Source organism: Aspergillus foveolatus (genome assembly GCF_047715535.1).
Source record: "Aspergillus foveolatus strain CBS 279.81 unplaced genomic scaffold BDW70scaffold_12, whole genome shotgun sequence".
Taxonomy (NCBI): Eukaryota; Fungi; Ascomycota; class Eurotiomycetes; order Eurotiales; family Aspergillaceae; genus Aspergillus; species Aspergillus foveolatus.
Window position 1 is genome coordinate 201,627 of NW_027396076.1, and position 22,417 is coordinate 224,043.

The window sequence follows — 22,417 nt, forward strand, 5'->3', positions numbered from 1 at the left end:
GCAAACGACATCGCCCAAACCATAGAATGCCGTGCGTGGTCAGCCACAGCTGGGCAATCTGCCCACGGAGGCATCAGAGCCAATCATTCACTGCGATATTGATGGGGCCGTGCGGCACGGCACGGCGCGTTGCGCTGCGCCCCAGTTTGCCGCCGTGGCTCAATAAGCTGCTATAGAAATCACCCATGATGGAAGGCAGCCGGCCAACCCCGAGAGCAGTGCCGTATGGGAAAGCAGAAAAAGCCTGACTTTGTCAGCTGCATACAAACCATATACGAGAGATTGTCTACCTGTCAATGGCTAGGCAGCCACAGTTAGACCCGAATTCCGATAGCGCTCTCCATAAGGCGGAGTCTATTGCCAAGACTCAGGGCACAACCAAGAATCACGCTAGATAGGCTTTAAAGTGGATCACGTATAGTTCGCTCATCTGCCCTAGCTTCTTTTACTCATACAACAGCTAGACTGCGGCATATCCGCGGATATCAGATAGCAAATACTATCCATATCGTATCCATGCGGATACCAGATACCTGAGTTGCTATCTTTGTCCACATCCAAGTCCACGCGGATACGATATGGATATCTTGTTACTATCCGCACTAGCATAATTCTCGCTAGATTAACCCAACCTAGCCTGACACATGAGGTATAATATGCTGATTAATATCAGTAATATACGCATGTTCTGGCTTTGACAAGCATGCCAGCACTACACGGCTTCTGTATGATACTACTCCCCAGGATGGATCAAATATATATCACTACCAAACCTTGTTGCATAAACATGCCACTGTTACTGTTACTAGCCTGACTCTGTAGCCTGTCTGTCGTATCTGTCGGATATCTCATAGACCCAGAGGTGCAAGGTGTCTCCGTTTGCACCACCCCGCTATGCATCAGATCAATATTGAGATCGTCTGATCAGTGTGTATTTATAGTTGATGCTCATTGAAGTTACTCCTAGTTCTTCAGATAATAAATGCACTTGACGATCTACTCGTTGACATACTAAACGACAGTACCTACTCCATTATCTATCTCTGAATATATTCCTGAGTCTGTATTGTGCCAGCAGCAGATTAGAAGTCTTCTAAATACAGCTTGATATATTGTTGGCATCAAGATTCTCATGTTTGAATTGTGACTCAATACACTCCTTGGACAATATATTACATAGAAAACGTGCATAAATTATGCAGTAACAGATATAGTCATGTTTGGTTTGTTTGTCTATCCACAAAATATTCAAATCCGCATTGCGGATACCTTCTACTATCCATATCGTATCGCTGCGGATATTTGGATTTATCGCGGATGTTGCCGTAGTCTAACAACAACTGTATTCCAAAACGCCAACCCAGCAGACGTTTTCGATGCAAGACCGCATCTAACCTAGTCTCTCTTCAAAGCTCGCTTGTTGGAGCATGATCAATCCAATAAAACCCGCAGTTAGCTAACCCTCAACGACGCAATGTTATTGCTCTCACCCCTCCAGACCGACTCTTTAGGAGACCAGTATGGCCCGCTGAGTCCCGGCAGGCCGCATCTACTCTTCCTCTTCCTCTTCGTCTTCTTCCTTTTCTCGTTCTTTTTCTTCTTCTTCTTCTTCCTCCTCCTCATCTTGCTCAGGAGCTCCGCAGTAATCCCCGCAAAAATTCTAAACCTCCTGCTCTATATCTGAACCAGAGGACCATTTTTGATATCCGTTATGCAATATAGGCCCGTAATATTGACGAAGTATAGTAGAGATATTACAAGCTACTCAAACTTGCTAGGACTCGCGTCTTTGTCGCACTAAACTAGTTGAGAGACTGCATTAAATGGGAATATTCAAAAGGGAATAATCGCTTGGAGAGTTGCAGGCGTATACTAAGCTCTGAACTTCGGTGGGCATACGACGGAAGAAGCTCACAACCGCTGGAGCATTTCTGGCTTTGCTAGCGATGTTAAAGCTGATCTCGACACAAATACAGTCTTAGTATGGATATCACAGACTCCAAATCTCCGATGATGCGAAATAGCCCCATTAGGATTGAAGTAGATGGGGTACTTTCTTGGCCGCCGTTTGTAGAATCAGAGACTTTCGGTTATTTTAGATTTTTAGCTGCTGATATTGAGTAATTACGCTTAGGTTGATGTTGTCCATCGCAACAGAATATATAGGGCGTGCCACGTGACATGCTCTTCTCTTCTTGAACCCCGTCCCCCCTTCAGCCTTCTCCACGTCCCTCACTACTTACACCCTTCCCATTCCCATTCTAGCATGATAAAATGGCCCGCAGCGACAAGATAGCAAAGCTACGAGCAAAGAATCTGCCAACGCCTTCTCCACCTCGGGCTACATGGTATGACAGCGAAGACCGGCTAGGTTTCCTTGACGGTTTTGAAGGTGACCCTGAGTGGTCGAGGTCAGAATCGAAAGCGGCGAGTATCCCCCACCAACCCTGCGAGGACAGCGCTGGGTGAAGGTGGACTGGCCGAGTGATAGTAGTGGACTGTAGGTGTATGGAACTGACAATTATGATGTCTTTGGGCATGAGCTTAATGCAGAAGTTGGTAATGTTGGGATTCCGCAAGATACAGGCCTCCTCTTGCTCGCCCGGAGCATGGATGAGAGGTGTAGTATTATTGAAGCCCTTGGGGGTGAGTTCTTTGCTTCACTTGTGGAGTACAAGGGTTTGGCATGTATCAATGCATGGGACGAGAAAGAAATAGAAATCTAGAGGCTTGGAAAGCATAGGCTGCTAGTCTCCTGCATATATTCTCGAATGCCGATCTTTCAAATTATACAGGCATAGTCGTATAATCTTAGCTATAAACTCCAGAGTTCTTGGCTAACCTTGCGTGAATTCAGAACCCTTTCCGCAGAATACTGGCTGGAGGCCTTCTCAATCTACTACAACAGAAGCTTTCAGTGCTAATTTCCATAGAAGCTCGTCTTCGACATCCGACTACAACCGGTCCGACAGTAAGCAAAGAATGAACAGGATGCTCTGCTCTAGTCTTTGACCTTCAAGGGCCACTGGCCGCAGCATTTTTAGCGTAACCGAACACGGCACATGCAGGTCTCTTTTGATTCAGACGCTTTGGTCGAAGACTTTCAGCTACAGTATACAGAGTAGTCTCAGACAGGATAATATCTTACATATAGGAAGCCACGTCGTGTGGACGTCGATAATTGTCGTAAAGTTCCGTATATCCTCCAGTTCACCGTGTCCGCCTCCACAGTGACTGTGTCAGTTAAGTTGCACTGTCTGGTATATGAATCAGATCGACTGGCAAAGTCAGGGGGCCTTGAAGACCTTCATTGGCGACTTCCGCTCTAATCTGATACAAGCAAGTCGAAGCCTAAAAGCCAAGCTGACAGTGCAATCACCCAGAGACCGTGATAGATCGGAATTGACCTTGATGCTCTTTTGAGAATTGCTGACATAACCCGGCTTCCCTACCCGTAGCCGCATGAGTGTATAACAGCTTAACCTTTGTTTGTTGATCTGGTCTCAAGCAGTCACTCTGTAACTTGAGAATTAATCATGGCGCTTCTATCTATCATAAGGAGCCGGTCAGCTCCACCTCGAAACAGGCATGACTTCTCTCATTGAGCACGTCAATCAAGACACAAGCGCCATTCCGGCCATGTATCCCATTTTACCCGGGACCCAGGTAGCGAAGCTAGCACCACGGCCAACGGCGTCCCACTGCATCGTGCACAGCTGAGGTGAGATGATCGGTATGCGTGTCATTCTGGTCTAGGTATCCAGCATGCCGAGCGCTGGCCCGCTCCTTCGTGGGCATTTAGGTTCGACAGTATACGGCTCGTCATATGTCACTCAAGTCAATGTCGCAGTGCCTATCACGTTCCCGGATCACATTAGCAATCAGTGGGATCATAAATTTGACATTTGGTCTATTCGTGTCTTACTTTTATGCCAAATCTATTCTTGTCTGGCAGTTCTGCTGGAGATATAGGAATGAAGGGAACTCGGACCAGCGAAGTGGATTAAACTATGACGAAGATAGCGACTTAAGTTGAAAGCATATTGTAGGAATCATCGGCGTTCTAAGCATTGATAATCTGGAACGGGAATTATACGCTGGCTCGTGGAAACTAGTTTGCATAACTTATAAGGGCAGCCAAAAGATATTAAATTATGAGGCTTGGCTAGATTTATTCGACTTGGTAAGTATGATTTGAAATTGTGAAAATGTTATGAGATATACTGTGCTGCAGTAGAGAGCACGGGTTAGAAGCGAAAACTCCGAACCAATGATTATGTTCTAGCACTCCACACACAAAGTTTGACTGATCGTCAATCACAGCAGAGCCGCAGCCAAAGCCCAGTTGGAAAGCCCCAAGCCCACTTGTCGGCAGGCGGCTCCGCCACCGAGCAAACACCAGCGCCGTGTAACGCCAGCCAGCAGGACGCCCGGGTCAAGAATACAAGCCTCCACTGCCCGTGGAATTTTGATCAGTTTCTTTGTATGCGGCAAGCGGCAATCCGCAAGAGATAACCGCGGAATTACCTTCCTGCTGCCACATGAGCAGGGGTTTGAAATCGACCATTTCTGGCAACTTGGTAAGGGTGAAGGTGATATTTACACAGCGCGCCTCGCTGTGTTATATTATAAGAACCTTGTCACGCTCGTTTCCGCGTTAGCAAGTTACCAGTCGTCAAAAATCCCTTATCGCCCATAGAGCTCCTCCACTCGATTGATAATTGGCCCAGCACAGCGCGGCCGTCACGCCGCAGGTCCTTCTGCAGGGCCTCTAGTCCTTCTTGCTGGCCTTCTTCTTGCTCAACGAGGAACGCAACCTGTAATACATCTCTGGGGTTCAGGATTGGCGGCGAGGTTTCCGCCTGGTCTGGCCGCTCTAGATCCCAGTTCAAGGATATTGCTTTGAATGGTGCTTTCGGGTTGAGACGTGTTTGCTGCAATAGTTAGATAGGAATGCAGGTATAAAGGTAAGCAAGCGTACCTTGATTACAACAGCCCCATCGCCAACATTCTCAAGCTGGGCTTCAAGGGCAAACCGAAGCAGGCGCGTCTTTCCATATGGCCCTAGTGACTTGTTATCAACTTCCAGCGGAGCCAGCTCCGACGACTTGGTCCGGACGCTAAGACACGGCTGCGCGACGAATTGGTACAACTTGCGGAAAGTCCTTACTCGCCCGCTAGCTGCTTGGAAGTCGTTCCCGATCAGCGTCTCAGTATAGCTGACGCTGACGGCCAGGATATGGTTGCCCTCTTCTTTCAGGTCGAATCGCACGATCTTTTGTAGGGATTGCCCTTTCTGCAGGCCGTCATTGGCATTGGTATCCGAAGGCTCGAGGTCTAAAGAGGAGACTTGTGAGGGAGTTTGCATCTCGGCAACGATCCGGACGGACGTTATGACGCGGGACGTGTCATCTGCCAGTTCATTGTTTGCGCACAGAGTACACGCAAATGTTTCTCCAACGTATGCGGATCCGAATGTGGGTGGAAGGGTAAGCTGTCCTGGTCAGCATCCCGGGATCGGAAGTTAGGGCGAATTCGAGGTCGTACGTTTGGGGTGAGAATGAATTGGGTATCGACATTAATTGACGGGAAGTTCAAGGACGCTTTGTCAGATATCTTCGTATTCGCGGCTGGAAGCGGATACTGATATGACAACGAGGGCCGTGAGAGGCTGCGAGGTCAGAGGGGCCAGTCGAGGGGCCTATCTATCGGTGCTTACCGGAGGACTTATCTGTTAGTCGAGATCTTATAAAGGCGGATATTCGCATACCTTTTAGAGATACTGAGTGCGGCTCCTTCGGGGCATCAGCACCCGAATGAGCACGATGGCGAGCCATTTGTTGATGATGAACTTCGAGTGCTTCGAGTTGGAGAGCTGGACGTTATCGCACGCCGAATACAAACAATGCAAACACAGCAAAAGCAGCAAACTTCTGAAATATAGAGCTAGCCCCAAACAAGTTAGAGTATCATGGGTTATCGCCCCGATAAGAAAATGATGTAAACACTCCCCATCCAAACTACACTATACACCTGACCTTAGGCAGCCTGTGGTGGCATTATCTCTTTTTTGCTTTCACTTTGCTAGGTACTTGTGTGCTCCAATCAGTGTTCCCGCACATCGGGCTGGCTGTGAGGTTAGTCATCTCCATGTGGGGAGCTGGAAAAGGAGCGGAATTTGGAGCTTTGCGCCACTAATACTGCTTCCTCCTCTTTCAGCCACTTGATACAACACAAGCGTCTACCGTTTCGCAAAGGTGGTGAGAAACTCCCTTGAGATGGCTCGAGTCGCTTCTGTTCGCACGAACCTTAGCGCTGCCTCTACGCGTTCCTCAAAAAGAACGCAGGGATATTCAACCATTCCCCCTGCTAAGAGCACACGTAAAAAGAAGACATCCGCAAACCCCGCGAGCAAAGTGAAGAATGCCACTGAAACGACCAGTGGTGGCTACACTACGAGTTCAGTTGCGAAGAGGAAAAGCCAAAAGAGCAAGGAATCTACTGAGACGCGCGAACGTCGATTGAGGAGGTTTCGCCACTCCCCCCCGGTGAGCTACCAACAGCGCCTGGAGCGTGCAGTTACCCAACGGTAAGCATTAGAAGCGTAATATCTGAACCTGCTAACAGCGTCATATAGCATGTTCGTCGTTGGACAAACTGTATCTGGCGCGGATGAGGTCCCCGAACTGAACTTCGACATCGTCGGCTCAACTGGCAACATTTACAAGACGACCGTCGGGAAGGTGCCGACCTGCAACTGCCCAGACGCAAGAAAAGGCAACCAGTGCAAGCACATCTGCTATGGTAATCCATCACTTTTTAAACATCCCTACGCCTCAATGGACTATTCTTTCTTCCTGCTATTATTATCCTTGGCATCCTTATACCTATCGCTAATGGCCAATGCAGTTTTAGTAAAAGTCCTGAAGGCTCCTTCGCATCTCCAGTACCAACTAGCTTTCCTGTCATCTGTCAGTGCGTCGACCGAAACTTCGGGCTACAGACTAACACATCCTTAGGAACTTCGCGAAATCTATGAAAATTCTCCCCTCCGAACCGTCAAAGACAAAGCGGAGGACCACGACACGGATGGGAAACGCAAGCCAGTCGAAGGCGACTGTCCCATCTGCTTCATGGAATTCGAGCCGGACAAGGAAGATATCGTCTGGTGCCGCGTAGCGTGCGGGAACAACATCCACAAAGCCTGCTTTCAGAAATGGGCCGCTTCATCAAACAACCAGGGAGTTCGCTGCGTTTATTGGTATGGTTGTGCTTAGTCCTACCCTCTACTCACAGACTAACAAACTACCAAGTCGCTCGCCGTGGCAAAACCAAGACACCGACGGTAAAGTCGACGTTACCCTCGAACAACTCGTCGCCCAGGGTCGAGTCGGCGAAGACGGGTACATCAACGTGGCAAGTCAGATGGGCCTATCGGGTGAACGTGGTACGCAGCCATCCCTGTAGAAGTCCCTTTCTCCTACTTTTTTTGTGCGAGGACACTAACTGGAGGACAAGACTCTTCAACATACTATCAGCGGTGGGTGCACCGGCGCTCGTACTATTCTGGCTGGCGTGACCGCGAGGACTACGTGGACTATTACTAGACGCGCGTTGGATGTCGGATTATCACCGCGCCATCAAATTTTTGGCACACCTACAGTCTCGGCGTTCAATTGGGAGTTTAAACGGGTCATCAGAGGGTTGTATTGGGTCTACCTGGGATCTCTGGCGTTCGGCTCCTAATACCCCGCTTAGTTGTTTGGAGTACTTTCGATCCCTTGAATTCATTCTTGTTGGCATGACTACCGATGGTCGCGTCGTAGATGACCAATGTGCACCGCGACCTACTGTGTGTAGGCGCAGCTCGTGATAACAGGCGCTAGGTACCTGTGCAATTTGTGACTGTCTAATCAACTCAGCCACAAGGTCGGATGCGTTGATAGTCATCCCGCCACTGCATGGGATGGCTGGTTAGGCCGGCGACCCGTGTTCACCATGCATTCAACCCTCCAGTTGAAGATGAGCGGTTAGGATCCCTAGCAATCATCATGATAATCCTCAATATGCAAGGGCCGTAGTAGTCCAGGTTCGAAACCTATCAAGGTTACAAAGCATGAGATCAAACAAGACGGGCTGAAATCCCCGAAGAGATTTACTTCGTTCACCCATCATCATTGATCACCCGCCCGTTTTTCACCACAGCCATACTGACGCCTTCTTCTCCCGTCATCCAAGATGGCATGCGCTCGGCATCCACAATGCCCAGTTCCGCTAGCTTGCGGATACCCGATATGACGTCCGTTCCGGTGAACGTGAGTGACAGCGTAGGGCCGGCAGAATCGGCCCGTTCCTCGACTGCATCTTGGACACCGCTTGGGGGATCAAGAAGGCGGGCGTCGAGACGGTCGAGAGGCGCAGAGGATAGAGTGGTCCCAGATATCCCGAAGCGGGATTGCACAGTGAGTTTGCGCTTCTTGGATGTGCGTTGGTCTGTTTCGGGGTCTCGGGTTAGGCGGGAAAGGGTCTGAGGCTGAGATTTTAGTTCCTCAGTTTTCTTGTCGCTGTCGTTGTCGTTGTTGGTGTCTGTGAATTTGTTTCCCTTCTCGTGACCAGGCTGGGAGCATACTGTTTGCTTTTGGTGTTCTTCTGGTGATACAGTGTTGGATGGACGTGGGTCTAGCGGACTCCCCTCTAGTACAGCGTCAGCGAAGATGCTGAATGCGCCAGTGGCTTTGTTGGAACGGCCCGGTCCCCGGAGCGAAAGGAGAGCCTGAAGGTTCTTTGCTGTGAGAGATGTGGATTTGAGAACGTAGCGTTGGTGGGGAAGAGATAGAGCTTTGGGAACGGCATCGCGCACGATGCGCTGGAGACTTCGGGGGTCCGTTGCGATCGCGGCGCCAGTAGTTGGTTTTGAGCCGGTTGTAGAAGCGAGAGAGGTATAGACATAAGGGCAGCTGTCTGGGAACGCGACGTACATGACCCGCGATGAGTCGACAAGATTGTCCGGAGCCTGGCGTGGGTTCTGGTACGGGGAGTGCGTGACGAAGATGCGGAGGAAAGTGAGCGGGTGTGTTGTAGAGCGGGCAAGGTAGAAGTGCGCTTTGACTAGCGGTGAAATCTGTTCTTGAAGCTTATTGAGGAAAGTCGAGGCGTGGACTCGCGGAATGCATGCTGAGATGTCGGCAAGATTGCTCTCTTCAGCTTCTGTGCTTGAGATGCCGATGCGCGTGAGCTCCAGCGCCGTCCATCGCAAACTTGCCGGGTGGTCATCCAGGTATCGAAGATCGATCATTGCAATCTGTCGCAGTGTAATTCCGTGTCTCCAGTCTCCATCCAGTATGCGATCAATGACTTCCCGTTTTCCGCCTTTCCGAAATTGAAGCTCTTGGTAGGCGTTGCGGACGTCGTTGAGGGTGCGCTCAGCCGGGTACGGCCGTAGTCCTTCATCGTCTGGGTTTTTGGCCTCGTCTGCTTCCAAGAACGGAGGGAAATTATCCACGTTGCGGTCGTCAAGCCATTGGAAGACGAGGTCTAGCAGCGATTGGCGGGGGAGTTTTCCTAGCTGCTTTACCAGCGAAGGAGTGGTTGAAGGGATGCGTAGGTTGCTTGGGAGACTGGCGGTGGTGGGCGCGCGGACGGACTTTGGACGCGGCATATCGGTTTATCTGGGATCACTTCAGACTCATGTCTCTAAAATGTTCAAACTGTTTATTGCCTCGCATTTGACAAGAGTCGTTGCCTCGCCGAGCAGCAGTTTGTTGTGAAAGCCCACTTTAGAGCCGCACAGAGCATCAATATACACGGTCACGTGGTAAATCTTATATTGATGCCTCAGGACTCAATACCTACAAGTCAGCCTACGAGTACGGACGCAAGTCATTCAGGTGCGATGAGTCATCCGCCGGACTTCGTAGTCCTGCTATTCTGTTACAGAATGCATCGTCTTCAATCTCTCCCTCTCAAGTCAAAATCCCTTAGTATGTTGCAAATGTCGTGCTCAGTCCTCATTCAGTGCAATTGATCATCAGGCGAGACGTTCTCCACCTACTCTTTCTCCAACGCTCCACTACCGGTGTCAGGTTGAAGTCCAACGACGCATAAGTACCTTATGACCATTATGCAATTGAGATGTTTTATTAGCCATTCGCTCGCGCCTTGAGGGTTGTACAGAGTAAGGAGCACACCATACGGAATAATGATGCGGGGAAGACCTGGTTTCAGTTGAAGTCGCTGCAGATGTACTTAAGAGTAGATATTCATCGCAAACCGCGCCAGCGATAAAAAGATCATGTGCAGCGCAGCCAACCAGAGAGCTCAAGGCAGAGGACCGAACGCAAGGTTGGCCACAAAGGAAGATCAGAGACAGGCATTACGAGCAGGGGACAAGGGGTAGATCCTTCAGCAGCCGGGGCCTCCAAAACTCAAAGTCGCTGGCGATAGTGCATCGCAGTATCAGGCTGAATTGCTGCAACAATAATGCTGAGCTTTGGTTGGTCGTATTTGGCGTATTACTGTTCACGTCGTGAGATGCTAGACTTCGTTCAGTTCAGGGCGCGAGGGAAAAACCGGATGCAGGCTGGGTTGGCCCATGGTTGGAGAGGCCGGCTTCGGACCTCGCCCGGTGGCAAGCACTCCAATTGGCAATGCTACCCAGGGGCAGAATATGCCACGGGTAAGCCATACAGTTCAGGGCAATTGTAGAATTGTGGACTCAGCACTGAGAGCAGAGGATTCAGAATTACCTTGTAAACCAGACATTAGTGGCAAAAGAATAAGCATCGTTCCACCAGTAAATGTATTCAGAGTGTTATGAGTATGTTTTCTGTAGCGGAGCGGAGACTGCTCGGACATCGGCTGGACGGATTTGGCTGTGGATTAATCAGCGGCCATGCCACCCCACACTTACCTCAATCCGACGCAAAATCTCCCGGCCCTCGTCTCCGATCAACCCACTATACTGGATCCCCTCTTCTTCTCCCTCTCTCCCACTTTCTCTCCGTCTCCATCTTCAGTTTCGACCCTCTACATTCACCGTTCGCCAATCCGCCGACACCGCACCGGTTTCGAGCGACCGCGCTCTTGACGACTCACCGCCGGCATATCTACGCCGTGCCCCTCCAGTAGTCGTCAGTACGCTTACGAAGGAAATAATACTTGGAAGATATCACGGTACCGATAAGGGTTTTGGTTGAAGACGATATCTGAGGCGGATACGGCTCGCGCTTCACCATGGCTGAATACAATGGCCGCCGTGCGCCCAACTTCTCGCAATACCTGGACGATTTGAATGCCATTCCTTCGCCCTACGATGTCGCGATGCAGCAGCAGCAACAGCAGGATGGGTTCAATATCGATAACGACCTATCGCTGTTCACCAACACCGAGTTTTTCGACTTCGATCTGAACCTCCCGCCATTCGAACCCGTCGAGGAAAACAAGCACAACGTTAACCAAAACTCCGACATGGATTTCTTGGATATACTGGGTGGTGGTAAGTGTTGGATTTTCTACATGGCCGCCCTATTCTTGTGAGATCGAGTATCCTGGATGTGCTGTCAAACGAACCATGGGAGCTTTTCCGGAGGTTCTCTTTGGCATGTACATCTATTTCTCGAATTTTTCTTGCTTTAAGGCGCTCGGACGTTTGCGCATTTCGGTGCTGAGCTTGGGCTGTCGTCTTCGATGACTGGTCCCTGCACGAGGCGCGCCATCCGCCATCCGCCATCCCACGCTTTCGCAATTTGGACCGGTCATTATTGGTGCTTTCCTTGAGTGGATCGCACGAGTATGCGCGGATCTAGATTAGCGTGTCAGGGCTGCTGCAAGTTCAGGGCATTTGGTGATATCGCCAAAACGTCTCGTGATGGCGTCATTTCACGTGACCCAGCCTGGCCTGATGCGGCTCGATATACGCTCTCACCACTATCATGGTCTTGTTCTATAATTTGCTTGTTATTTGCGGGGCATGTGACGCTTGCTAACTGTCCGCAGATGGGTTTGGCAGTGTCAACGACTATGCTTCTCAGATGAATTCGATGAACAACCAACCTGTACCCGTGCAGAATGCTCAGTTCCATGCCGTGCCGCAGTCGCAGGTTCCCGGGTTGCCTAACGTTCGCGCCCAAGTGAACCAGTCGGTCAACTCCCCGGCGACCGCCTCCCCTTCTCAGTCTTCTGTCGCTGCCCCGAGTCCTACGAACGCTACCTCCCCTGCAGCTCCTGCTCCGGGCCCTAAGCGCAAACACACGCAAAAGACTGCCCCAGTCAGCGTAGAGGAGGCTGCACGAATTGCCGCTGATGAGGACAAGCGCCGCCGCAACACAGCCGCCAGCGCCCGCTTCCGAGTCAAGAAGAAGATGCGCGAGCAGGCTCTGGAAAAGACCGTCAAGGATACTACCGAAAAGAACGCCGCGCTGGAAGCCCGTGTCACCGCCCTCGAGCTCGAGAACCAATGGCTTAAGAACCTGATTACTGAGAAGAACGGCAAGTCCGCGGAAGAAGGAAAAAAGGCGGAGAACGACATCTCGGACATGTTCAAAAAGTTTCTTGCTGCACAGAAGACCGAGGGCGAGCGAAGTAACGGCAACTCCAAAATCGGCGTTGGTACCTTTTAGGTCTGGCTTAGAATGAAGTTTGCTGTTTTTGTCTTCTGTTGTATATCTTGACCTTTTATGTTGATATCATTTCTTAAGTGAGAGGCGTCCATGGTCGGTGGGGTGGGCGGTGGGCCGGTGATGATTACGTTAATACATGCAGACACGTACGATATCGTGATTGATTCTCAGTTCTCTTGACTGTCTTTTAGGTCGTAAGCTGATTGCGGCACCCAGTATTTTACGACAAGCGCTTGATACGGGCGAGTGCAGGTTTCTTAGCCTTTAATTCCTACGCCACCACATAAATAATATAAAGCTATTTACCTGTACTGCTTATACAGCGTACACCGGATACACCGCATGTAGTTCTGCTTTCATACTCTAGCGGAGATAATGACCCCCCTTACCACCCCCGTTCTAGCCCACCACCCAAAAATCTTCCCAGCCCCCGCGAACTTCCTCATTCCCTTACTTCCACCTAGTCCGTATCCCTTCAACACCTCTTCGCGCGAATTGATATACCCCGCAATCCCACCGAATACATCCCCGGATATATCCCGGAAGCTGATATCCGACAAATTATACCCGGCCTCAACTAAGAGCGCGGTGTATTCATCCTCCGTGAGGAAATTCGTATATGGTGTTCCCGTTAACAGGCACAGAATGCGGAGAAGGAGCCGCGTCCAGAGTGAGGGCTTGGGGGTGGGAAGGAGGAGGTCGAAGGCCATTAGCGAGGCATGGAGTGTAGAGTGCGCGTATTTGAGGAGCGGAAGGCGGGACGGCGAGAAGTGGTAGAGGGTGTCGAGGGCTAAAAGCCAGTTCTCTTCTAATTGCTGGGCCGTAGCAGGCGGGAGGGAGGCTTTCAGCTCGAGGCTCCAGGACGAGGGGTTTGCGGCGTCGGCGCAAAAGACCTGAGCTCGGTTGCTTGGAGTCAAGCCTTCGCCTTCACCCTTTTCGGACCGGGAAGGAGGAGAGGAAAACGAGGAGAGGGCGCGGGAATTTTCCTTTTCGAGTCTTTCAACCCGCTGCTTTGCGAACTGCGCCTGGACAGGGATAGAGGTGATACCGACGTAGGAGTCGAATAGCGGCTTATTGGGGCTCGTATCGTCTTTCGCATCCCCGGCCCCGTCTTGGTCTGCTGTTTCTGCTTCACATCTATGCATCCCGGGGCCCGTTCCCCGTTTGTACCCCAGTATCCGCACCGACTGGTCCCCGCACCCGATTCCTACGTCCAGCAACCGTATCTTCTTCTCCGGCGGCTGGGGATTCGCGTCGCCATTCTCGTCTAGTAGCGACGCTGTTATCAAAACTTGATCTAGGAGCGCAGCGCAAGCGGTAGGGAAATCAGTTGTGTCCTGTTGGCGGTCAGGTTTGTTGGCCGTGGCTGCGGATTTTTGGAAATATATATAGAAGGTTTTAGAGGCAGAGGGGAGGAACCTTCCAATAGCCGAGATTCATCCACATGGACGGTGGGGGGACGGAAATGTTGAGAACTGCATGGTCGAGGCCGTAGACGGAGGAGGCGGAGGTCGTGCTCTTTGACTTGCTAAGAATGGAGAGGAGGTTCATTGCGGGTTGGCGGCGCGCATAGATCTCTTTAAGTATTCTGGAAGTTATTATGGACAGCGCGTTATCGCTGTATGAAATCAAAGGCAGATATATTGTAATTGAATATTGCCTGCAAGAGTTTTGAGGTGAGCTCTGTGCTTGCGGATTCTCTGCTGGGAGACAAGCGGAGATAAGTGTTTGGAAACCACTACCGTACAGGTACTGTACGGTATTAATTCAACTACGCCGCCGCTTTACATAGGGAAGAGTACGCCGTCCAAGGTCCCATTACGCATTCTGATACAAACACCAGGCCTCTCCTATGCAGGCTGCACTATCTTTTTTCGTCAACTCACAGAGATGCCAGTTTCATCTTTCTCCCGGCTAACCAATCCACCTTGAGTGCGAGTAGCATTCAGTTTGTCTTCTCATTGGGATTGATGGAATTGATGCCCGAAGAAAGTCCCACTGGCGTTCTCCAGAATCCAAATGACCACGCATATTGCAAAGTCCAGGCTTTTGACGGCGTAAAGAGTCGTTCGTGCTGCCCTGGTCCTGTCACTTCTAGGGATTTGACATATATTGCTTCAACCAAATCACAGTTCCTCTGAAAGGACTAGCCCAATTACTTTGAGCGAGATCCTCACCGCGCCCGAGCTCTGATCGAAGTCGACTTCGGGGTATCGCTGAGAGAGCGTATCGAACGACGACTCCTTCATCAACGAGGTAACATGGGCCGTCATCACTCTGTTCTAGCAGAGTGCAATAGCTGCTGGTGATGCACTAGCTGCGGTAGGAGGGAACTACATCAGAGGTGCTGTGATTTTGCGTCGGTGTGAATAATCAAGACACGCATTGTCAGTCGCCTACGCCTGACCCAACATGGTCAGGAGATCCACTGCTCTCCTGGTGCCACAGGTGCGAATGGGTCTTTGCTGAGCCGATGGATGTTATGTATATCTCCAAATAACTAACCGATGAGGCCCAACAGCTCGTGGATCATATGTCTGATAACAGCGGAATTGTGCTTTCTACACTTATCGGAGATTTTCAATTGTCTCATTTTCTGTCGCCATCTTTCTTATGCTCGTCTTTATGAGTGGATCATGCCCTTTTTCACAATCCAACCCAGTGTACATCATACGATACGAATCAACCGGGTTCTGACGCGGCATGAACAGGAAGGACAGGGATTACTGGTTGGTTACTCTTTCAATTCCCTTCTACAGTTCAATGCTATTCTCGATCTATGCTATTTGCGTGACTTTCTGGTCAGTCTCTTATGCAGCTTCTCCGTATTTTTGTTAGAGGAAAAGGCCACGTCTGAAGTCTTAGCCGTGGTATCCCGAGGCTGGTCCAGCCATGAGCTCCGGGCCGTCTTGCAATATTAGCTCTGATGACCGCTTTTTCTGGATCAAGGGACTTATGCAGCAGCTGAATTCCCCGGTTCAAGACACGTCCTGGCCTGGTTGCATCATCTTTCGGGCGAGTGCCGGGTCAGCCTTGTGCATGCTGTGATGGCGGCCAAATACTAAACACGTTATTCTTACACTGTCTGAGAAATTTTGGTCTTGCCGGACAATCGTCCCAGCGTCTCAACAAGCTGGCTGATGAGAGTGGCATGATGGAATAGCAGGATCGGTCGTAATCGTTTACTTTCGCACGCAAACACTCCTTGAAAAGCAATTGTCCCCGTTCACACCGACTGCTCTGGTTCGATTGCGGCGACGTACCTTGGAAGCCATCGGCCTCCCTACGCAGACGGCACCGTCGTCACATCAGTTTTCAAGATGCCCATTGAGCTCTGCTTTCTTGATAGCCCCATTAACGTACCTCCGCTTCTGCAGATAAGATGCTGCAAATAAAAACGCCGCCGTGTGAATATTCTGAACAAGCTCATCGATGAGAGACGGGGCGTCGTTTTTCTCACCAGCGTCGTCGAGCTCCTTTTTTGTTATATTGCCTCAGACCAGCAGCATGAACACATAGATGTCTACTGGCGCACTTGACGGGATACTGCGCAGGCTGAAGTCTCTCGTGATGAAGGAATCGCAACAACTGCTGACGCCTACGTCTTCGATAACTTCCAAGATTGACGCACTGGGGGGCACTGCAACGGCGGAATTTGAGTCGCGGTGCCGGTGATGGGACTCATCATTGACTGGATTGTGGATAGGGTTTTATGCATGCCACTAAGTGCCTCTTGATCTCGCTTATACACAGTTGATGCGGTCTGATTGAATAGAGAACGATACAGACATGCTAGGAGTACTACCAAATGAAGCGATTTATAATACAAAGGCACTTGCTATCTATAGTGCTATTGATATAGTATACAATTTATTAGCGCTAACGAGCAATCTGATGGGCAGCATGCAGACGACATTAGAAATAAGTGCAGGGCGGCAGCCGTTCGGGCATACCGTAACCCTAATCCAAGCCCAAACGCAGTCCGACGACCCTTGCTTGCTGAAGGCGCAGGACGATATGGCCTCTTTACTCTTGTTTTTTCTTACAGTAGGGTGCTTTGTGCATCCTATTAGCAGCAGCTTCGCCTGCATCTTCGCCATCGGCTTCTCCACGATCTTTGGAGGCCTTGTCTCACCAACAACATTCATCGACCTATTCCACACTCTTGGTACATGAGGAATAGAGTTTCATGCTCATACTGGCCGTTCATTAATTGTACCTTAGCTATTATTGACGGCGGATGATACGCAGAGCGTTGGTGAGCCTTCGTCACCATTGCTGGTGCTATCCTAGGCTAGATTTCCTAGTCTAAAGACGGCTGAGTATATGAAACGGCGATTGACAACTGTTTGCTTGCTTCTCTTGAGCATTTGCCGCGTTGCCATGCGAAAGACTGTCGGGTCTATAACAGTCCTACGCCGTCAACACCGCAGGCCAGCCTCTCTTTGTTCCGTTGCAAGTGCATAAATATCCCACCGCAAACAGCAACTGGCTACGATTTCGCGCGGAGCAATGGGTTACAAATTTATCAGGCGCGTACAGTGTCCGTGAGGACAAGAGCAACGAGATATGGGCCTTGGAAGGGATATGCAACTGCGGTCGCAATAGAGGATCTGACGGCCAAATGATGAGCATTTCTAGCATTAAACTTGGGCAAAAAGGACTGCTTACCTGGTGATATATGGTATGAGGGTACGAACGGTTCGATGGCGGACTATGTTATGCCTTGCGGGCTACGTAGGCCGTGTATCGAGCCCTAGCCCACCGTCCACCAAGATCGAGGCAATATACTGCAGTACCGTGGAGCAGAAGGAAAGACTTGATACGCTGTTCTCTCATCATTAGACAATGTACGAAGGTAACCCCTTAGTTCTCAGTCCTTAGTCTTCAGCTCTGAACGATGGGGTTATAGAACCGGATTCGGTTGTCGGGTTCATATCTCTCCTTCAACGCCCTTAGCCTCTCCAGCCTCCACGCCTCATGCCCGTACTTCTCCTCTACTGGTTCGAATCCATTCGCGTAGTTGACATACGCATGAGCCTTCCTTCCAGGCTGTCCCTCATTCCACAGATCGCGGACCTCGCCCGCCCACTCCCACGCCTCCCTCTCCAACTCGCTGTCCGTATTATCCGGTGCAATACCAATATTAATCAGCAAAAGATGGCGGTCCGATCGAAAAGGATACGCCGAGTTATATGGGTCAAACGCTTCCACACCTGCAGAACTGTACCCATCGTGCTCGATGACACCACCCCTTGCCAGGGCCCGATTGCTGCCAATTCGGCGTCGAAAACTCTCGAATATTCTACGCTCCGCAGTAACATTATACACCTGAAGTCCTGCTGTTGCTGACAGACAACTCTCTCTGAGTCAAGACCCTGCGTAGCCGCGATCCCCGGGTAGGGCAGGTCCCCTGACTCCTCAAACAGCGCGGGGATTGCGTCAAACGGTGCCAGGAGAGGCGCTGCCTCTTCCACAGGGCCGCGATAAGCAAATACCACTGGATAAGGGGGTTCTGAGCGTCAATGGTCTCGTTCATGAAGAAACTGTCCCAGTTTTGCGCCATATTCACCGGCGTAGACCCGAACCAGTTCCTGTGCAGGGCATTCAATGCTCTAAATAGAACCTCCAGGTGCTCGCCAGCCCAGACATAGTTGTGGTAGTGCCATGTCTCCGGGCCGCGCGGATAGATCTTGCTCTCGAAGCTCGTCACGATCCCGAAGTTGTGTCCCGCCCCTCTCATGGCCCAGAACAGGTCTGGATGACTGGTGCTGCTCACCGTGATGGCCGTCCCCTTCCCGAGGACCACATTCAGCTGCAGGATATTGTCGCTGATCATCCCGTACAGACCTCCCAGTCGGCCGTGGGCCCCCCCTAGTCCGGGTCCCATCACGGAGACACAGTCGTATGCGCCGGTGGGGGTTACATACCCCCGGTCCCAAAGGTAGGACACCACCTGTCCGCCGTAAACGCCACCGCCAAAACGAGCAGAGGTGCCGAAGGAGTCGATTGTGATCCCTGAGAAGGGGGAGAGGTCAATTTGGATGCCGGTGAAGGCGTTGAGGGAGGACGCGCCGCCGTGGGCGCGGTTGCGCGCGAGAAAGGGGACACTGTTTTCATTGCAGTATGATACCTATGCACTATCAATTGATATTGAGTTCCAAGGAGGAGAAAAGAGACGCACGATTGTAGAGACATCCGCCTCCTCGCCCGGCTGGATGACAAGCTGGATGTGCGGTGTGGCAACAGTATTCCAGGGCTCCGTCGCGTTCACGTATCGGGCATCGTCTACACCAAAAATGACAGATCCCGGTGAGAGGATGTCGTTGAGTTCACGCTAGGTCTCGGCGGCGCTCAACTATTGGTGTTGCCGGGGGAAGAGGTCGGGATTGTCAGCGGCTGAACTGGCCACAGCCTGTGGCCCAACTAGGGCGAGGCTGTAGACCAAGGACACGAAGCCTCTCACCTGCATCTTGCTGTTTGGTTGATCTTATTAGATCAAGCAGAGGGGCAATTGATGCACGATCATGACCTCTGCTGCCGGACGCTGCTATATATCTCCCATATCTCTACGATGTACTTCGAATTTCTCGCCGGAATCGGCATGCTAGATCGATACCTGATCTTTGCAAATTACAGAAAACAGTAGTCCGTGAGCTATAGAAGACGCAGTCTCAGTGGATATTAGATCGAATCAAGATTCGTCGCGTGGAGGGATGGTCTTTTGTTCTGTCAGCTGATGTCAGAACTAGTGAATTAGGGCTACGTACGGGCCTCAAGGAAGGGACCAGATACGTGGCGGAGGGTCAACAAGCCTGCCTGACGATCAATTGGTCTTGGCTGCCTTTTCCTAGGTGATATGCAAGTAGCAGTGCATGCAGGTCCGCTGGGTAGGGTACCGTGCTTCACTACGTACATGCTAAGAGGTACGTGCCCTAATCAACCCATGCTAGCACGAAACGGAAGTATGCACATCCAAATACACAGGATTTACTCTAATCTCCGACCTATCTCGTGCTATATTGTTTCCACCGAAGAAAAACCACGGCAAGCACTGGACTGGAATGCGGAGTATGTACCTATCCCGAAACTAGTAGCCGATGCATATTGCTTCTGCAAAAGCCAATCCCGCCGTGCATCTCTCAGCTACAGGAAATATATACTCCGTCCCGGAAGCCCAAAAATCCGAGCAGCCGAGCCGATCCGTAATGGAGTTGGGCCATGCCTGCAATCGCGGTGTGCGAAGCATATGCCGTGTACGGAAGGTTAAACCCTAACTCATGGGTATTTCGCTCATTGCCCCGGCCTCAAAGACATTGCCGGTCAAGTCGGCAAATCAGTCTGTGGCCAAGGAGTAGCTTTTCCTTTCTTTCTTTTTCCTTTCCTCCTTCTTCTTTTTTTTCCTCTTTGCGTCTCAGTATGTTTCTACATGTGATTAGCGCAATTAGACGGAGTCGGGAGGAGCCTTTCGGCCCGCGCAGAACTGAATTGTAAGGTCGATGTTAACTAGTATACGGTACCCGTACCGACTGGAATATATGGCGATGATACGATAGGATAGGAATACAGGGGCTAGTCTCGGCTCACGGGCTCCGGATTCAGGGCTACAACGAGGGAGAAGACCAGTTGACTACAATACACCTGGACAGCAGCAGTAGTAGGACTTGCAGCTGGCGGCTTGCAAGCGCGGCCTGACGGAGGAAGGGCTCAAAGATTCATACGTTTTGGTTTCATGTTCAACCATCAGTTGATATAACGACGCGTGCAATGGACATTAATTCATGAAACGATGCCACCCAGCCAGCCTGGGAGAAAGAAAACCCTAAACTCCGTGATCACATGGAAACCCGACCATCCCAGTCCATTAGTCATGAAAACCCAAGTAAACCTCCGTAGTCGTGCAAACATTAGCTGTTCTAACGCTCGTCAATCTTTGCGCTCCCTTTAGCTTCCAGTTTCTCATCGTCGCTTTCATCTTCCTCACCCGTAATCTCTCCCCACCCCGAGCTGCGACGGCTGATTCGTCCTGACTGGGTAGGTTGTGGCCCGACACCAGAAATGCTGGCAGCATTACTGTCCTGACGCGCGTGCGAGTGTGCTCCGCTTCGGATACTGGCTCCATCGCCGGTCGCCGTGCTTTGCTTGGCGTAAAGACTGCCGCGTTCGCCGCTGGGTGCTACACCAGATGACGAGTATACGCTCGCTCTCTCTGCGCTTGCTAAGCCGACAAGACTGGGTCGGCTCAGGACGCCAGGGGCATTGAGTGCGGACGTATTCGATGCCTCACCGACGCCGCTCAAGACGCTCAATGGGAGGCTTTCACGACTGCCGCCGAAGACGGAGGACGGGGCGAGGGCGCGGACGGAGGCATTGGTATCCAAGGAGTTTCGGCGGCGGCGTTTTGAGGAAGAGGCGAGGGTGAGGATCGACGCGTTGTCGGTGAGAATGTTGTTTGCGGTCGCGACGCTGTACGTAACCGAGTGCCCGTGCGGGGCGAGATGCGGGGGCACCGCGGTGGCGGGAGAGGGAGGGAACTGGTGGGAGAATTGTACCTGCTGCGTGCCGGTCGTCGAATGGCCGTGGTGGTGGTAATGCGCATGGTTCTGCGTATTGTATATGTTTGACGGAGCCGCCGATTGCACGGTCGTCAACGTCGTGGTCAACGACCGGACTGACGGCGCCGGCGACGAGAATGTGCTCCCCTCTCCGCCTCCATTTGTGCTCACTCCTCCGCCAACCGTCACCGTTGTCCCAGCCTTGGAATATGCAGCCTCGGAAATCGCCGTCTCGCCGTTGGTGGAGATTGTCGGGGCCGCCGACTTTGCGCTGGTCGCGGGAATGTTCGTTTCATAGCCCGAGTATGTGAGGGACGGTTCGCTTTGGGAGCGGGATCGAGGTCGTGCAGGATCTTCGCTGATATGCGAGGAGGCGCGGTCGCTGGTAGACTGCTGGAGAACTTGGGGGTGGCCAGACAAGGGATAGGGATTGTTCTTGATGCCGCGGTTCTTAGTCTTAGAAGCTCCATGGCGTTTGTTCGACCATCGGATCGTGCTGGAGTCGTTGGAGCCTTTGAGGCTCGCTAGTCGCTTCATCCAGCTCGCAAAGGGACGGCGGCGGCCATTACGGTCTGCGCGAGGCAATGTGAGTGGTGTTAATGACGGGATCTTGGAGGGGCATACCGTGCGCCCGAGCAGGGCCATCGGTTGTGGCCATCTGCTTTGTATCTAGAATATTGTTCTCGCGAGACTCAGTAGCTGTATTCCAGGAGATCCCTCGTCTACTGCAACCGCGGTGTTATTGGCGGAGGAAATGTTTACCGCGTTGGACACCGACCGATAGACGCCTAGCAGCGGCGAGCAGCAACGGGCGCGAAAGGAAAGGAGGGAGTGAATACGGTCCCTCGTAACGAGCTGTTAGACAGTAGTAGCTCGCAGGATGATTAGCGTTGTCAAATTGCCTTGGGATGAAAGTGAGTTGTCGAAGAAGGTCGCCGGGAGTGAATTAATGCGGCACTGAGCCTCCTTCAAACACCAGCGTCCAGCACACGTGATACGCCGTCTCGGCCCAACGCAGCGTCTGCTAATATTATCCCCAACCTCGTTCGTCAATATTCAATATATCACCCATGACAGCAGCCGATTGGAAAGCCTGGGCAAGCAAATGCTCCGAACGACGCAGCCTCCCGAGAGGACGCGTAGTCGCGTACGCCCTGAGTCTAGAGCTGTGGGTTTGTCAATTGTCATACAACTAATCCTAGACTTCTAACGCAGCTTGCAGCGCTAACGATTAGGCTTGGCTGC

The 22,417-nt window shown here is 51.4% G+C and overlaps 8 protein-coding genes across 8 annotated transcripts; 3 read left to right on the plus strand and 5 right to left on the minus strand.

Moving 5' to 3' along the window:
- Positions 1 to 460: 460 nt before the first annotated feature.
- BDW70DRAFT_132129 (uncharacterized protein) lies at positions 461 to 714 on the plus strand (the record flags this gene model as incomplete). The annotated part of the gene is made up of 1 exon (XM_073736113.1): positions 461 to 714. A coding segment is annotated over one exon (159 nt), but the record flags the coding sequence as incomplete, so codon positions are not given.
- Positions 715 to 4,640: 3,926 nt separating this feature from the next.
- Positions 4,641 to 5,837, minus strand: BDW70DRAFT_158041 (trafficking protein particle complex subunit 13; the record flags this gene model as incomplete). The annotated part of the gene is made up of 5 exons (XM_073740456.1): positions 4,641 to 4,934; positions 4,982 to 5,494; positions 5,548 to 5,671; positions 5,720 to 5,726; positions 5,771 to 5,837. The coding sequence occupies 5 exons, from the start codon at positions 5,835 to 5,837 to the stop codon at positions 4,641 to 4,643; spliced, it is 1,005 nt and encodes a 334-aa protein (XP_073598000.1).
- A 441-nt stretch (positions 5,838 to 6,278) lies between these two features.
- BDW70DRAFT_158042 (RING finger protein) lies at positions 6,279 to 7,607 on the plus strand (the record flags this gene model as incomplete). Its single annotated transcript, XM_073740457.1, has 6 exons — positions 6,279 to 6,589; positions 6,638 to 6,804; positions 6,910 to 6,971; positions 7,020 to 7,261; positions 7,314 to 7,447; positions 7,519 to 7,607. 6 exons carry the CDS (start codon positions 6,279 to 6,281, stop codon positions 7,605 to 7,607), a joined length of 1,005 nt encoding a protein of 334 aa, XP_073598001.1.
- A 557-nt stretch (positions 7,608 to 8,164) lies between these two features.
- Positions 8,165 to 9,658, minus strand: BDW70DRAFT_148704 (CENP-N/CHL4 family protein; the record flags this gene model as incomplete). Its single annotated transcript, XM_073738907.1, has 1 exon — positions 8,165 to 9,658. One exon carries the CDS (start codon positions 9,656 to 9,658, stop codon positions 8,165 to 8,167), a length of 1,494 nt encoding a protein of 497 aa, XP_073598002.1.
- Positions 9,659 to 11,232: 1,574 nt separating this feature from the next.
- On the plus strand, positions 11,233 to 12,617 carry BDW70DRAFT_158044 (putative bZIP transcription factor (MetR); the record flags this gene model as incomplete). Its single annotated transcript, XM_073740458.1, has 2 exons — positions 11,233 to 11,494; positions 11,995 to 12,617. 2 exons carry the CDS (start codon positions 11,233 to 11,235, stop codon positions 12,615 to 12,617), a joined length of 885 nt encoding a protein of 294 aa, XP_073598003.1.
- A 356-nt stretch (positions 12,618 to 12,973) lies between these two features.
- Positions 12,974 to 14,168, minus strand: BDW70DRAFT_158045 (uncharacterized protein; the record flags this gene model as incomplete). Its single annotated transcript, XM_073740459.1, has 2 exons — positions 12,974 to 13,954; positions 14,037 to 14,168. 2 exons carry the CDS (start codon positions 14,166 to 14,168, stop codon positions 12,974 to 12,976), a joined length of 1,113 nt encoding a protein of 370 aa, XP_073598004.1.
- Positions 14,169 to 16,911: 2,743 nt separating this feature from the next.
- Positions 16,912 to 19,089, minus strand: BDW70DRAFT_166232 (FAD-binding oxidoreductase; the record flags this gene model as incomplete). The annotated part of the gene is made up of 5 exons (XM_073741938.1): positions 16,912 to 17,948; positions 17,978 to 18,117; positions 18,165 to 18,750; positions 18,802 to 18,954; positions 19,030 to 19,089. The coding sequence occupies 5 exons, from the start codon at positions 19,087 to 19,089 to the stop codon at positions 17,505 to 17,507; spliced, it is 1,383 nt and encodes a 460-aa protein (XP_073598005.1). The 3' UTR covers positions 16,912 to 17,504.
- Positions 19,090 to 20,533: 1,444 nt separating this feature from the next.
- Positions 20,534 to 21,830, minus strand: BDW70DRAFT_158047 (uncharacterized protein; the record flags this gene model as incomplete). The annotated part of the gene is made up of 2 exons (XM_073740460.1): positions 20,534 to 21,744; positions 21,797 to 21,830. The coding sequence occupies 2 exons, from the start codon at positions 21,828 to 21,830 to the stop codon at positions 20,534 to 20,536; spliced, it is 1,245 nt and encodes a 414-aa protein (XP_073598006.1).
- Between the last annotated feature and the right edge of the window lie 587 nt (positions 21,831 to 22,417).